The sequence below is a fragment of the Corylus avellana genome, chromosome ca4 (assembly GCF_901000735.1).
Source record: "Corylus avellana chromosome ca4, CavTom2PMs-1.0".
In the NCBI taxonomy this organism is placed as follows: domain Eukaryota; kingdom Viridiplantae; phylum Streptophyta; class Magnoliopsida; order Fagales; family Betulaceae; genus Corylus; species Corylus avellana.
In genome coordinates this window covers 19253676-19270215 of record NC_081544.1, presented here as the reverse complement: position 1 = coordinate 19270215, position 16540 = coordinate 19253676, and the positions used below count along the sequence as shown (strand labels likewise).

General features: G+C 40.2%; 1 protein-coding gene across 1 annotated transcript in view; it reads left to right on the top strand.

The window, feature by feature from the left end:
* The first annotated feature begins 404 nt into the window (after positions 1-404).
* LOC132180068 (phosphoglucomutase, cytoplasmic) overlaps positions 405-16540 on the top strand; it is a 24898-nt gene continuing 8762 nt past the window's right edge. Inside the window, exons 1-15 of the mRNA XM_059592913.1 lie at positions 405-498; positions 1213-1294; positions 5420-5475; positions 6121-6234; positions 6333-6395; positions 7482-7601; positions 7725-7825; positions 8141-8200; positions 8486-8585; positions 8690-8847; positions 8930-9025; positions 9923-9986; positions 10070-10151; positions 10257-10432; positions 10506-10582. Of these exons, the coding sequence (XP_059448896.1) occupies positions 418-498; positions 1213-1294; positions 5420-5475; positions 6121-6234; positions 6333-6395; positions 7482-7601; positions 7725-7825; positions 8141-8200; positions 8486-8585; positions 8690-8847; positions 8930-9025; positions 9923-9986; positions 10070-10151; positions 10257-10432; positions 10506-10582 (1430 nt within the window). The 5' untranslated portion in view covers positions 405-417. The remainder of the gene's footprint in view (positions 499-1212; positions 1295-5419; positions 5476-6120; positions 6235-6332; positions 6396-7481; positions 7602-7724; positions 7826-8140; positions 8201-8485; positions 8586-8689; positions 8848-8929; positions 9026-9922; positions 9987-10069; positions 10152-10256; positions 10433-10505; positions 10583-16540) is intronic.

Below are 16540 nucleotides of genomic sequence, written 5' to 3'. Positions count from 1 at the left end.
TGCAATATTTTAAAAATTCAATTCTAAATATTTCATTTTTTATAATTTAGTTTAAAATCACATTTTTTAATTACAAATATACCATATTAACGAGCCCCCCACCCCCCAAAAAAAAGTACATTATAGTAACCAGTCAGTAGTAACCGCGAGAAGCGCTCGAATCCCCTAACCCGCCGTAAAAAAGTTAATAGGTGCGGTTTATGCTCAAGCCTTCTTCATCGCAAAAACGTCATCCCCAAGATTCGTTTCGTATACACATATCCCTCTAGAAGAGAATATAATTACACTCGTCCCCTCCTCGTTTGTCCAGCTTTGCATTTCCTCGCTATATATCACATCCACATCTCCATTCCTAAACAAGTGACCATCTCTCTGAGCTTTCTGTCATTGTGAGCGCGATTTTTCGTTAGGAAGAAAATGGTGGTGTTCAAGATTGTCCGCGTAGAGACCACGCCTATCGATGGCCAAAAGCCTGGAACCTCTGGCCTCCGCAAGAAGGTTCGGTTTCCACTCTTCCAATTCAATTTCAATCTTCTGCTTGGTCGTTCCGAATTTCCGTTCGGATCTATTGCGTTTAACGGATCGATCAGTGTTTTGCATATCTGATCTGTGTTTGATCAAGTTGCTCCATTTTGATGCCGCGTCTGATTTTTTTTTTTTTTTTTTTGAAACTTTGTTTTTGGTTTAGATTCTCGTTGAACCGGATCTTGTTATGGTTAAGGAAAGATTGCTAATACTTGTTTTGATCAGTGAGAGTTATCAGTAGCATGCATTAAAGCAAAGCAATATTTGAATTTTTGGGCTTCCTAATACTTTATAGATAAATGACTGTTGATTCTCTGTTTGGCAGATTCAAGAACTAGTTTTTCTATCACTTGATTACTACGTATTTATTGATTAATTTGATTATTTATTATTATTATTATTTTATATGGAGGGGCGTGCTCTCTTGTTGTCTTTGTCTGTAGTATGTGGATCTAATGCACAATAGATCTAGTATTTCATTTTTTTCCCACTTCTCTGAGGTTTGAACGACAAAAGAAGTAGTTGATGACACTTCTATATTATTTTAGTTCATTAAGATTGCCCAATTGTCTTCTTTGATTGGTAGATATTTTTCTGTAGTGTTTTTTTTTTGTTCTTTTAATGTTATGATATTTATTTTAGCTTTTCCGTAGTTAACTTAGATTACTGTTGGTGAACCTTTTTCAGGTGAAAGTTTTCATCCAACCTCATTACTTGGAAAATTTTGTTCAGTCAACATTCAATGCCCTTACTACAGAAAAAGTTGGAGGTACGGATTCTATCTGCTATGTGGTGTCTTAGTTCTATGTTTAATGAGATGGCTATGTTGCATGGGGAATTTTCATATATCCATTGGCAAAGTTACATGCAAAAGTAAGACGCTTTTCAAGGCCTAGTTTGAGGTTGGCCTGAATGCAAGACTCACCAAAAATTAAAATAAAATTAAAGCACAATCATGAGACTTAATTAACCCCTCAGATGTGCTGTGCACAAAGAGACTCAACTTGTATTACCTCCTACTCTGGAAAGATGTAAAGACTTCCTTCTTAAATAGTATATCAAATTTGTTTGCTTTTGTTCTTGAAGAAAATGAGTATATTCTGTTCAAAAATTAAAGATTCTTAATCATATCATCCTGCCGTCTTTGATCGGGAATGTGACCTATGTTTTTTGGGATCCATTTGATGCAGCCGTTTGAAATGTGCTGTTTTAAGAGTTTGCAATTTCAATAATCACTGATTGAAAATGTTAGGAGAAAATTTGCCAGAGTGTTGGATAAAAGCTATGAGAAAGTGCAGTCGTCCTTTTGTTGAATGTTTGGTTGAAATTGGTTTAAAAGTGCTGTTTGGAGGATAAATTATCAAAACAGCTCATAACTTATTGTCTAATAGGTTTTTCTTTGGTTTTCTTTTTTGGCATTGTTCTTTTATGTGCTTAACCTGGTTTGTCCTTCTAATATGTGCTTAGCCCCCGGCTGGCCTTGCTTTACTTTGAAGAGCATTTGGAAATAAGGCTTATTTGAGAGTAGCTTTCTTTGTTTGGACATCAGTGCTAGGAAGGATCTTGACGTTGGATAAAAAAAAGGCAAGTAATTGTAATGGAGTGGTGTTGCATGTACTGTTTGAGTGGGGAATTCCTAGATCATTTCTGCTCCATTGTGAAGTTGTTGGACTCGTAGGTATCAGTTTTCCATTTTTTCGGGATAGAGTAGGTAGGTCCGTACGAGTGGCAGAGTTATTGGCTAGTTGGTGAGGCTAGTGGTGTCATGGGCTATCATGATGGTTTCCGTTTCTCTTGGAAAAGTATTTGGTGCACTAAGGTTTCGTTGATGGTTGCCTTTTTTTTGTTGGTTGACAGCCCTAGGAAAGATCTTTATCATGAACAATCTCTGAAAGCGACATGTTATTCTGGTTAATTGGTGTTGTTTGTGTAAAAGAAATGGAGGAGTCTGTGGACTATCTTATGTTTCATTGTGAGCTTGCTAGTGCCATATGGAATGTTTTCTTCAGTTGATTTGGGATGTTTTGGGTCATGCCTAGAGTAGTAGTTAATTTGTATGCTTGGTGGATTGCTAGCAACACTCGAAGTGGTGTTGTGTGGTGTCTATGGAGGAAAATGAATGATAAAAGTTTTGAAGATCGTGAGAGGACTTTGGAGGAGATTAAGTTTTTATTTGTTAACACTTTGTATCTTTGGACAATTGCTTTTGTTTCTCTTTTAATGATTAGTTAACATGATTTTCTTATTCTTTTTGCCCCTAAAATAGCCAAGTGGCTCCTCTTGTATACTTCCTGTGTACTTGGGGGGTGCCCTATGCTTTTAATGATACTTAATTACTTATCAAAAAAAAGTTGACAAGGCTAGATTGGTAGTCATTAAGATTTAGAAGTATGTAGGATGACTCCCCATTGCATGATGTGGTATATATGGAGAGAAGACAACTCCTGAAACTTTGAAGATTGTGAGAGAACGGTTGTAGAGATAAAAGATATGATGTTCAAAATACTTTATAGGTAGATGGCTGCTACCAGCGGTGCTTGATTATCGAATTTCCTAAAATTTTTGGATTTGTGTTCTTCCTCTTTCTAAGTGGGTTTTTCTCTTGTATACTCCCTATATACTTAAGTTGCGCCCTTTACTTATCAAAAAAATACTTGAGTGCACCCATTTATGATTTTAGGGAAAAATACACTTTAGCCCCCTGAACTATCACTCATTTTTCATTTACACCTCAAAATTTTAAAATGTGACATTATGGCCTCCCATTCTACCACTGTGTGTCAAATTAGACACTTTTACATTTTTCTCTCCGAATACCCTTAAATTTATTAAAAAAAGAACTATTTGAAAAAAAAAAAAAAAATTATTAAAAAATTAAACAAATAAAAAAAAAAAAAAAAATAAAAACACCAATAAGGGGTAGCCCTTTTCATATTAGCCCCATTAATTTTTTTTTTTTTTTTTCAAATGGTTCTTTTTATATATTTTTTAATTTCATTTATTAATAACTTCAAGGTTATTTTGGGACGAAAAATGCAAAAGTGTCTAATTTGATACGCAATGATAGTATATGGGGCTTCGATGTCACTTTTTAAAGTTTAGAGACATAATTGCAAAATGAGTGATAATATGGGGGGTTTAAAGTATATTTTCTCCATGATTTTATTAAGATTGCTTTATTTACCTAAGAGAACACGATTGAACATCTACAAGTTCCAAATCCCCAGCCCCCCTTAGAGATTGGCAAACAAACCCTAGACCAATTTACCAGGTGATATTTGAACTCTTTGCCTAGTTCACCCTATAAGTAATCACGTTGAAGCTTCTCAATATGGTTTGAAACACTTGCAGAAAGAGGAAAAAGCGATATGAAGTATGTGGGTAAGTTGAAAAGTGTGCTCTTGATAAGGGTAACCCTACTACCCTTAGACAAATACATCATTTTCCAACTAGCCAAACGGTGCTCTGTCTTCCCAATAACTTTGTCTCAAATATGCTTGGCCTTATAGGAGGCTCCCAGCGGTAGACCAAGATACTTCAAAGGCAGAGAAGAACCCCCACAACCCATAATACCAGCCAACCCAACCACTATTAACATTTTTCATAGGAACTAATTCTGACTTAGCCAAGTTTATCTTTAGGCCAGAAATAACTTTAAAACCTAAGAATAAGTCCCTTAGGTGACAAAGCTGATTTGGATTAGCCCCACATAAAATCAAATTATCATTAGCAAACAAAAGATCAGAGATATCAATCCCCGTCCGCATGGAGAAGCCAGACAACAAACTCCCACTAATTGTAGCATAAATCATTCTATCCAACGCTTCCATCACAATGACAAACACTCCAATTAAGTAACATACAATAGAAGCCTGAAAATCTGCAAATTGCAAATTGGGTTCAACAAAAACCACAGTTTTATACTCTATAAATCTGGTTAAAAACAATCTGAGTGTAGAACTTAATTCAAACAAAGCTCATTAGATGTACAGTAGCCATTTTGTCATGACAATTAAAAAAAATGTCTAAATGAAACAAAAGGACATTAATCATACATTATAAAAAGCGACGTGGATGAGATGTTATGTATAAAAACACACATCTTGGAGGAAAAAAGAAGACACTAGCTACATAGTATGGAAAATGGTGAGGATGAAGAGTGAGACAGTTTCCCTGAGATTTGACATATGAACAATGATGGAAGATGGTGATCTCACATGGTAGAGAGGACAAGTAGTTGTTGGGAAGGAGTGCAGTTGTTGCAGACAAGAGGGAAGGGGAGTAGTGTGTTTGGAATTGAAAACTCAGTACCAAACAGACTTAATAAACAACAAACTTCTATGTATGTGGGTTGTTCCCATCCTTAACAAGATAAGAATACAGCATGACCATTCAAGTCAGTATCTAAGAGTTCCGTATTAATAATAATGCCAACCACAATTAAAGACTTATTAATGGTTTGCCATGTAACCAGCACTTCAATTATCTCCCTCTCCCTCTCGAGAATTATCTTGTGCTCATTGCAAAAGAGGAATCATCTTGATTTAAACCAGAGCCCGTATCCATACCCATACCCAACAGTTTGGTTAATTCAATACGATTATGTTATATAATGCAATAGCATGTGTTTCACATCTCCATCCATCTCCCTTTTATAGTATCTTGTATTCCTATGGACAACAATATCATGGTGAATGACATCGTAATGCTATAGCACACTCATCTTCATTCTTTGCTAGTAGCAAGATGCGCACACAATTTCTTCTACAATTTCCCTTTAAAATTGCTATTTTTTTTTTTTTTTACTTTTTTTATACGGCTTCATATTGACTAATATAATGGTCTTTCATTTGATAACACTAACTCTATGTATATTATGCTATTGTTCATGTAGGCACTACACTTGTTGTATCTGGTGATGGCCGCTACTACTCAAAAGAAGCTATTCAGGTACATTCTAATCCATATTGAAACTAAATGTGCTTTGTAAATATGAATTTTGTAAACCACATGAACACAAAAATATAGAGGATGGAAGATGTCCAATGTTCACATAATCGGCCAAGTAGGGGATGTAAATTTGTTATAGATGCAAACAAGAACTTGCTTCTGGTTCTTTGATCCTAAAGTGCAAGCAAGTTTAGTTTCTAATTGTCCAGTGAAAAAACATTATTCTTCTATGGATCCAAAAATGGTTTAAAATTGAGTCTGTGGTCAATGTGTCCAACTATGTGTAAAGGTTCAAAATCTTGTACACTAAGATTTCTACTTAGAGCATTCAAAGCAAGTTCCCTAAAACTGCTTCCCTTAAATTTAGGGAAAATTTCAAAAAAATCACAAAAATACACCTACAGCAGCTTCCCTATATGTTCCCTAAACATTGGTGGGAAATCTAGGACGTTGGTGTGCCAAGGTTATTGCTTGTGTTGTCCTTCACTATGGGTTGAATGTTTTGCTCCTAGGATTGGGCTTGGTGAGGTCTGCAGCTTGTATCAGTGATCTGTGTCGTCCCAATATTGTTTGCTTACATGTTGTGTGGTGCCTAATGACATTGTCACATCATCTACTTTCTAATCTATTCTGTTAGATGGGCAGATCATAATTAAGATGGCTGCAGCAAATGGAGTAAGACGTGTTTGGGTTGGTCAAAATGGATTGCTTTCAACTCCTGCAGTATCAGCTGTTATACGTGACAGAGTTGGAGTGGATGTGAGTTTTTTTCCCTGTCTGAAAGATATTTGAGATACTGCTTTGTAATAATATGAAAACAATAATAGTAGCATTATAATTGTAATCTTTGATAACAGGGATCCAGGGCATCGGGAGCATTTATATTGACTGCAAGTCACAATCCAGGCGGTCCTCATGAGGTAGGGCCTAGCTGTTTATAGCTTGATAACTTTGGATATGGTTTAGATTGATCATTATTCCTTTACTGCTTCTCTTCGTGTTCTGCATTAAGAAAAAGGGACTATGAACTGACAGCTCAAAGGTCCTGATGGCTATAATTATTAGGAAACAGCAACTGTAGGTTCTCTTCCCAATTGGGGGAGAGCAAATTTAGTTATTTAGTTGCCTTAGCTTGTCTGGGAGGAATTTGTTTAGTAGAAGAAATGTAACCTCGAGCTTGATTAATTTCACATGGGAGTGCATTTCTACCATTTAATGAAAGAATTTTGCAGCTGTGAATATCCATCAAAAACATTGCTCTTGCTACTTGCCCATTGGCCTCAGTTTGATATTTTCACCTTTTCTGCTAATGTCCGTCCTTTTACTTCCCAGCCCCATCTCATGCACCATGCCAATTTGACTTAATCATGTAGTGTCAGCGTCTAAGCCATATTCAACCTTGCATGTGCAGTTATTGTTATTTGTTTTCGCTTAATTATGTGCCACATAGCTGAAGTTAATGTTACCCATCAAAAGCCTGAATTATGCCTATCCCAGGCTATAATTTAAATAGTCATTATTTTTTGCTTACCATCATCTCTGTGGGTCTAAATTTCTCCACCTGTTATATATGACGTATCCCCACTGTTACAGTGGGCATCTCTACTTGTTGGTTTCAATTGTTTTTGCTCACTCACGTAAACCTGTACCTAAATAACACTCAGATTTCATGGGGTAAGTTATGACATTATCTGCCTTTGTCCTACTACTTATTCCTAGAAAATGCAGAAGTCAAGAGAATTGCTGATGATACCTGGGGCCCAACTAGGTGCTAAATAACACTTAGTTACTGAAAAATGGATGCATCAAACGTATCTATTAGAAGGGCAAACTATGTGATACCAAATTAGATTAAGAATATACAACTTTTAATATGTGTATTAAGAAACACAATTTTTAATAATACTCATATAAACCCTTACCTCTCTCTGGTTTATTAAATGTTGCTCTGTAAACTTGAGTAAAACTTGTTTTTTTTCCCCTTTTCGTTTGTTTCATGATTGCAGGATTTTGGGATTAAATATAACATGGAAAATGGTGGACCTGCTCCTGAGGGAATCACAGATAAGATCTATGAGAACACAAAAACCATAAAGGAATACTTCATTGCAGAAGATCTACCTGATGTATTGCTTGCTTCCTAAGCACCATAAGTTTCCCTTTCCATCCCCCCTTAATGTTGTTATTAGACTATTGTGTATAGTTTCATTAATCATAACTTTGTCTGAAAATTCACAATATGCATACAGGTGGATATTGCTACAACAGGTGTAACCAGCTTTGGGGGGCCTGAGGGACAATTTGATGTCGAGGTTTTTGATTCAGCAAGTGATTATGTGAAATTGATGAAGTAAGCTTTCTCTACATGATCTAGATTGCAACATGGTTATTCCATTAACTGCAGACTCATTATATAATGCTTCTTGCTCCAAAAGCTGTATAATGCATTGCCTCCTAAAGGGCACTATTCCTCAGGAAATGCGCTTTTGTTTTGCAAGAGTTTGTTAATTGATGTTAGTTTTTCTGTCACTCTTTCTGAGAATGTTAGGTCATTATCTACGATTAAGAATGTTTTCAATATATTTTCTGTCTTTGATGTCTGCCCACAGTTTCCTCATTTTTTTCTCCTATTAGAACAATACTCAGCCTTTTCTAAATTTTCCAGGTCTATTTTTGATTTTGAGTTGATCAGGAAGCTAATCTCATCTCCAAAATTCACATTTTGGTAAGTGGAACATTATTTTTGTATTTACAAATTTTTGGTATTTACAAATTTTGTGCAGAACATTATTTTTTGTTGTCACATACACATGCACACATACAGATATGTACATGTGTGTATGTGTGTGTGCACACACGCACGTGCGCATGTGTGTGTAGATACACGTAAATATACATCCATATATGCATGCATTTATTTATGTGTGTATGATTAATGTATTCATGGTATGTGCATATATGTCTGTTCAGTTTCTGTAAATGTTATGACATATCTGTTGTCATGTTGAAGTTATGATGCACTACATGGAGTAGCAGGAGCTTATGCAAACCGTATTTTTGTGGAAGAGCTTGGTGCACAAGAAAGCTCATTACTGAACTGCACTCCCAAGGTCTGTGGAGAGCATTCTTTTTCTTTTTTCTTTCTATATATATATATTCCTGGTATCCTAATAAATGTACCTTTGCTGGTTTATGCATGACTTAATGGGACCAGGAAGATTTTGGAGGGGGGCATCCAGATCCCAATCTCACTTATGCAAAGGAGTTGGTTGCTCGTATGGGACTGGGAAAATCAAACCCTCAAGACGAAGTCCCTGAATTTGGTGCTGCTGCTGATGGTGATGCTGATCGTAACATGATCCTTGGTAAAAGGTAGCACTTCCCTCGATGTTTTTTTTTGGTAAATATGTTATCTTGCTGATAACTATAATGACAACTTGTCTTGCTTTCCAAGGTTCTTTGTTACTCCATCAGATTCTGTTGCCATCATTGCTGCAAATGCTGTTCAAGCCATACCCTACTTCTCTGCTGGTCTAAAGGGAGTTGCCAGGTTCTATGTTGTGCTGTTGAGCTTCTAGTATTTCTGATTGTGTGCAACTTGGGGTAGTGTTTTACCTTGCTTTGTGTTTGATCAGTACATTCAATTGGTGCATACTATGGGACACTTATAAGTTACTGTTTTGTTGGATGCACATAAACGCAATTTATTTATACGCTAAGAAAAGATCATTTAGTATAACATATTAGTATAGGTTTTGCATGTTGCCAGGTTCAAAAGCTGAAGAGTTTTGTAAACTTCTATATTCAATTTTTTTAATAGATCCCACATCTTGATAATTGAGATATGGTTAATGCTTAAGGTCTTTTTCATTTCTTATGAGTTAAGGTTGATAATTCTTTATGGCTAAAATTGTGCAGAAAATGCTGCAATTCAGCAGTGGTACCGGATTGCTATTTATCTGTCTATTGTTGTAGGGGTGTTAAAACTAAAATTTATGATGCAATGTATTAGTTACTAATATTTTTATACACGTGTAACGTGCGTATCATTTTTGTATCTATTAGCATTACCCAGTTGTGTTTGAGATTTTAATTTGTCTATTATGGAATCAAGTTGGTTGGTCAAAAGCTCATTTATCTTATCTTATCTTATGTAGTCTTCTGATAAATGAGCTTTTGACCAAACACAATTGGCTAGTGTGTGGGCTCGAGCCATGTGCTTCATTTTGTCATATATGTGAACCCATTAAAAGAGCTTGCATTCTGTCTTATTTTAGAGCCACACTATATTTTTAAGGTTCCTGTTAATGTCATGGAGACTTTCGCTCTTGGTGCATTTTATCACATTTATGCAATGTACTCCAATGATGCTTTGAAGATATCCTTTATGCTTGGAAGTTGTTTTGGAAGACATAAAAATAATATCTTTTAACTTTTCCCCATGTAGGAGCATGCCGACCTCAGCTGCCCTTGATGTTGTTGCTAAACATCTGAATTTAAAATTTTTTGAGGTATTCTTTGGCACAGCCAATTTTTTACGATTGTCTTCCTGTGCTGTTGGTCTTGGAGCATTTATTTTTCTACTCAATGCCAGGTACCCACTGGCTGGAAATTCTTTGGTAATTTAATGGATGCTGGATTATGTTCAGTTTGTGGGGAAGAAAGTTTTGGAACTGGTTGGTAGATGGCATTTCCCTTTATGAAGTATATCTTTTACCAGTTTGAACAGTAAGAAACTTAGATAATGTCTTTCTGTAATCATTTGTCTTTTCTGTTGACAGGCTCAGACCATATACGTGAGAAGGACGGGATCTGGGCAGTTTTGGCTTGGCTATCTATACTTGCTCATAAAAATAAGGAAAATTTTGGTGGGGAAAAGCTTGTGACTGTTGAAGACATAGTGCACCAGCATTGGACTACTTATGGTCGACACTATTACACTCGATATGACTATGAGGTGGGTTTTATCCCATGTTTAGCAATGGGAAATCTTGAATTGTTATCTAACTTGTTTAAATTGTTCCTTGAAGAATGTGGATGCTGGTGCAGCCAAGGTGTTAATGGCATATTTGGTCAAGCTGCAATCTTCCCTTTCTGAAGTTAATGAGTATGTTCATTTTGCTGCTCTAAAAGACTAATTTCTTGCTGAGATTATACATGCTTCATTAAGTACTGACACCACTTCTTTAGCTAAAAAAAGGCATGCCGATCTGTTTTCTCTCCACCCCCCCTTGCCCCCACACACACACACACACACATCAACATGTGCAGGTGCGTTTTGAGGTTTCTGGTTAGTCTCTTTCCTTCTCCGTTCTGATGCCCTCGTAGTTCACCGGTTTTGGTTTTCATAATGGGTTTTTTGAGTTGGTTTTACGTGGAAGCGAAAACTGAAGAGGGGCGTTCTATGTTGTGTATCATCGATAGAAAGCGGAGGGGTCTCCTGTGCAATGTTCATGGCAAGGTCAGTGGAGTGGTTGTTGGCTATTGTGGAGATGCTGGTCCGAGGGGAGGGGTTGAAGGAATGATTCAAATCTTCTAGGGTCGGTCGCAAAGCTTTTGTCGTCCAAAGGTACTCAAATAGTCGTGGCAGGTTCCTAGTGTTGGCAGAGTATAGGGATGGGGGCTGGAGGAGCTTCATTGCCACCTCGGTGGGTCATGAAGGGAGAGGTGGGAAAAGCTGTGCCGCTAAGTTGCGCAAGGTGGCACCATTTTTTGAGATGACTTTCGGCAAAGGAAGGCTGTAGTACCGCAGGTGCCTTGGTGGCCCTTTTTTTTTTTTTTTTGATAAGTAAGTAGCTGATTTTATTAAAAGCATAAGGCGCCCTTAAGTACACTGGAAGTATACAAGGAGGATCACCTAACTAGAAAGGGAAAAACATACAAGGAAATCATCATAGCTAACCGAAATCGGGAAAACAAACGCTATAGTCCAAAGATACAGAGTATGGAAACAATAGGATAAAAAGTCCTCGAAAGACCTCTCCACATTCTCGAAGCACCTATTATTTCTCTCTCTCCAAAGACACAAAAAAAAAACAAGTAGGCACCATCTTCCAAACTGCAGCACTCCCCCCCCTTTCCTGCAGACCACTAACAGGCTAGCAACTCGAAAACCCGACCAGGCATCACCCATGATAACCCAAAACGGCCAAAAAAGGCACTCCACAAAGCAGACGCCACCTCACAATGGATAAGAAGATGATCCACCGTCTCCTCACTCTTCTTACACATCCAACATCTGTTTACCACAATCACATTTCTCTTTCTGAGGTTATCTAAGGTCAGAATTTTCCCCCAAGCCGCCGACCATGCAAAAAATGCTGCCCTTGGAGGAGCCTGAGTCCGCCACACACTCTTCCAGGGGAACCTTCTTCCTTCTGAGCATGCCAAGGAGAGAAAGAGAGACTTGACCTTGAACGTACCTCTTTTGGAAGGGTTCCACCATAATCTATCTTCCGACCCTCTTCTCACTCCTGTAGAATGTAACACCTGGAAAAAGGAAGCAAAGGCTTCCACCTCCCAATCATGAGCCTCCCTCGAAAAACTCACGTTCCACTGGTTGGACCCCCCTAGCATCTCCACGTTATCCGCAACTGAGGCTTCCTTCGCACAAGCAATACTATAAAGGATCGGGAAAGCTATCTTGAGAGCTGAATCTTCACACCACCAATCATGCCAAAAGCTAATCCTAGACCCATCCCCCACTGCAAATCTCGTAAAGCCTTTGAAAGTTTCCCACCCTTTCCTAATATTCTTCCATAACCCTACCCCAAATGTTCCTCCAGGCTCAACCGAACACCACCCTCCCCATAAGCTTCCAAACTTCGCATCTATCACAACTCTCCACCATGCTTCTCTTTCCGCCCCATAGCGCCACAACCATTTCCCTAAAAGAGCGCGGTTGAAGACCAATAAGTTCCTGATCCCCAACCCTCCTTCCTTGATCGGAGTGCAAACCTGCGACCACTTCACCAAGTGGTATTTGAACTCTTCGCCTATCCCTCCCCAAAGAAAATTGCGTTGAAGCTTCTCAATACGCTTAGCAACACTCACCGGAATAGGGAAAAGAGACAAGTAATAAGTGGGCAGGTTAGCAAGAGTGCTCTTAATAAGGGTGACCCTACCCCCTTTCGACAAATACAACCTTTTCTAGCTGGCCAACCGATATTCAATCTTCTCGATCACTCCATCCCAAATATGCTTGGACTTATAAGAGCCTCCCAACGGGAGACCAAGGTACTTCACTGGCAAAGGAGCTGCCTCACACCCTAAAATACTGGCTAACGAAGCCACTTGCTCCACATTCCCCACCAGAATAAGCATCGATTTAGCCAAATTAACCTTCAACCCGGAAGCAGCTTCAAACAACAAGAACAAACTCCGCAAGTAACGTAACTGGGCAGGCTTAGCATTGCAGAAAATCAAGATGTCGTCGGCAAATAAAAGATGAGAGACTGTAGTGTTTACCGATTTTGAAACCTTCTAACAACCCCCTATGAACCGCCGCCAAAATCATCCTACTCAGAACCTCCATCACAAACACAAACAGCAAAGGAGAGAGTGGATCCCCTTGTCTCAAACCCTTGGAGCTACTAAAAAAACCTTTAGGAGACCCATTTACCATAATCGAGAACCGCACCGAGGAAATGCAATGTTGAATCCAAGAACACCAAACCCCTCCAAAACCACACCTCCTTAGCAAATACATCAAGAAGCCCCAATTCACATGATCGTAAGCTTTTTCCAAATCCATTTTGCAAATGACCCCTGGCTCCCCAGATCTCATCCTACTACCAAGGCATTCATTAGCAATCAAGATGGGATCTAGAATCTGTCTACCTTTGATGAAAGCATTTTGCGACTTGGAGATAATCTTGTCCAGCACAACCTTCAATCTATTTGCTAAAACCTTGGCAATAATTTTGTACATACCTCCCACAAGGCTAATCGGTCGAAAATCCTTAAGGTTGATGGCACCGGGAATCTTTGGAATAAGCGAAATGAACGAAGCGTTGAGGCTCTTTACAAACATCCCGCCAGCATGGAAAGCACTGAAGACCCTCATAATGTCCTCCCTCACCACATCCCAACAAGCTTGGAAGAACGCCATAGAAAACCCATCGGGGCCCGATGCCTTGTTGCCATTCATCTTAAACACGACCTTTCTAACCTCTTCCTCTTCAAAATCTCTCTCCAACCAGCTGGCCTCTCCCTCTGAGATGGAATCCAAGGAGATACCATCTACCAAAGGCCTCCAACTGTGTTGTTCAGCAAAGAGCTTTTGGTAGAAATCCACAATGTGCTCACTAATCTCATCCTGATTTGAAGAAAGATTATCCCCAATCATAAGATTCTCTATCGAATTATACCTTCTATTAGAGTTGGCTATGGAATGAAAGAATTTAGTGCACTTGTCCCCTTCCTTTAACCAAAACACCCTCGATTTCTGTCTCCAACTAATCTCCTCCATAAGAGTACACTTCTCTAATTCTTGAACAACCTCGGCCTTCCTCGCTAATTCCTCCACATTCAAAGCCCTACTTTCTTCGTGCTCATCAAACACCCGAAGATCTTCAAGAAGAGTCCTCTTATTCCTCTCAATGTTACCAAACACCTCCTCATTCCAAGTCTTCAAATTCAGCTTCAAGGCCTTGAGTTTGCGAGCAAGAACAAAGCTCGGCGTACCTTGGAACTCATAAGAATCCCACCATTGTTTCACTAAGGCAACAAACCCTTCCTCTTTAAGCCACATATTCTCAAACCTGAAAGGCCTTTTCCCCTGGGAAATCTCCCCCAACTCAAGCATAATTGGGAAATGATCCGAGCAAAGACGTGGAAGCCTTTTCTGCCTCACCCCTGGAAACCAGCTTCCAACTCTGGAGAAACAAGAAACCGATCAATCCTAGACCATAGCGGAGGGTCTTGAGAGACCGACCAAGTACAAACACCCCCTACAAGGGGAAGGTCCATAAGCCCTTGTTCAGAAATAAAATCTGAGAAACCCATCATAGCAGAATCCAGACGAGCTCCACCCGATCTTTCACTAGGGAATCGAGTAACATTGAAATCTCCCCCAATACACCATGGCAAGTTCCACCAACTAAGAACGCCGCCAACTCATCCCAAAGGAGCCTTCTATCCCTATCAATATTCGGACCATACACCCCTGCAAACGCCCACACAGAGAGATCTGCCACGTTCCTGAAAGACAAAGCCAGGGTAAAATCCCCTATACAGACGTCAATCTTCTCCACCACCCTAGTATCCCACATGATTAAAATACCTCCCGAGGCCCCATTAGAATCCAAACAGCACCAATCCACATGATTTCGCCGCCATAAACTGCGAACAATGCTTCTAGACATACCCTGAATCTTGGTTTCTTGAAGACACACAACATCTGCATTCCAATCCCTAAGTAAATTACTCACCCTTAAGCGCTTATCCCTCTTATTCAACCCTCTCACATTCCAAGAGATAATGTTTATCTTCATAACACAACTACATTCCCCCTCCCTTTCCTGCCCCAATCGAGCTCCCACTTCTCGCATCATCACCGAACACCAAATTTCTATCTCCTTTTACCCTAAGGTCGCTACTAGAAGTAGATACTACATCCCATTATGCTTTGCCAGCCTTCTAGAGAGTTTAACAATGCTAACAACTGCAGCTTATGACCGGCAAACGAAATCCCCACGATCGAATATATCTCATTGGCACACTGAATAACCCAATCGGAAAAGCCTGCTACATCCCCTGAATTAGGCCCTTTTACCCTTAGTGCTGCTACTAGAAGTAGATACCATCCCATTATTTCGGCGCTCCTCTTCTAGAGAGTTTAACAATGCTAACAACTGCAGCTTATGACCAGCAAACGAAATCCCCACGATCGAATATATCTCATTGGCACACTGAATAACCCAATCGGAAAAGCCTGCTACATCCCCTGAATTAGGACCATAACTGTTCAAAGGCGATGGCCCCTCTGTTCCACACGCCTCTGCCCTCCCGTCTTCCTTACTCCTATCATCAACAATGACTTCACCCCCACAACTCTTAGCTACCACCTCCTGACCAACCTCTCTAGACTCAACCAAACCTGAACACCGGAATCCAATAATTGAAGGATCATCATCCCAAACATGCAGCCCACCAGTATACCTTATTTCTTGCTCTTGACCCATTCCCCCACTAGCCTGACCGTCAACCTGGAACACTTCACCGCCATGCCAAGGAACCACCTCATTGCCCTCACCCACTGTACCTGGCATCACCGGCATCTTCTGGTGCGAAACAGTATCCCCACCGCCCAAAACCACCATCCCCGATACTCCAACAGCTCCAGATGGCTCCCCAGACTCGACCCACTCAAGTTCCTCACCAACGGCGACCAAAAATGGCACCTCCGGCCTTGTCTGGCTCGACCGAGACTCCCCCCCGTCCGAAATCACGACTGTCGGAGCACTGAGAAATTCGCCGGCCATCGCTGACTCACCGGCGACAACCACCAACGGCATCTCCGGCTTTGTCTGGCACGGAAACACTCTCGCCGGCGTGCAGCAACTATTTCTGGCCAGACTCAACGCTTCTTCTCCACTAGAAAGCTCACCGGGACCATCACAAGAGACTTCCACTGTAGCCGGCGATCTCTCCTCTAACTGCGTCCTTACTGCTGCCGACGACGACGCACCTGGGTCACCTGCCGGAGACCTTCGACATCCCTCCTGCAAGCCGATCGTGTTAAACACCTTCGGCGCTACCTTGGGTCTTGCCCCTTCTGGACCAGACGCGCTTGGGCTGGACTGACCCAGACCCAGGCCCATCTTCCTACGCCTATACACAGCCACCACCTTCTTCTTTCCCTTAAACTTTCTCTTGGGCCATTGGTCTTTCCCCTTAGACCCATCCTCCCCCTCCAACTCCCTAACCTCCATGTTAATCTTCTTGGGCTGGGCCTCCCCTTGCATGAGAGAGACCCCTCCTGCCAGACCACACACGCACGCCCCGCCAGTCCTTGTGTACCCACTCCTCTCCAAATTTTTTATTAAAAAATCAAACCTCTCTA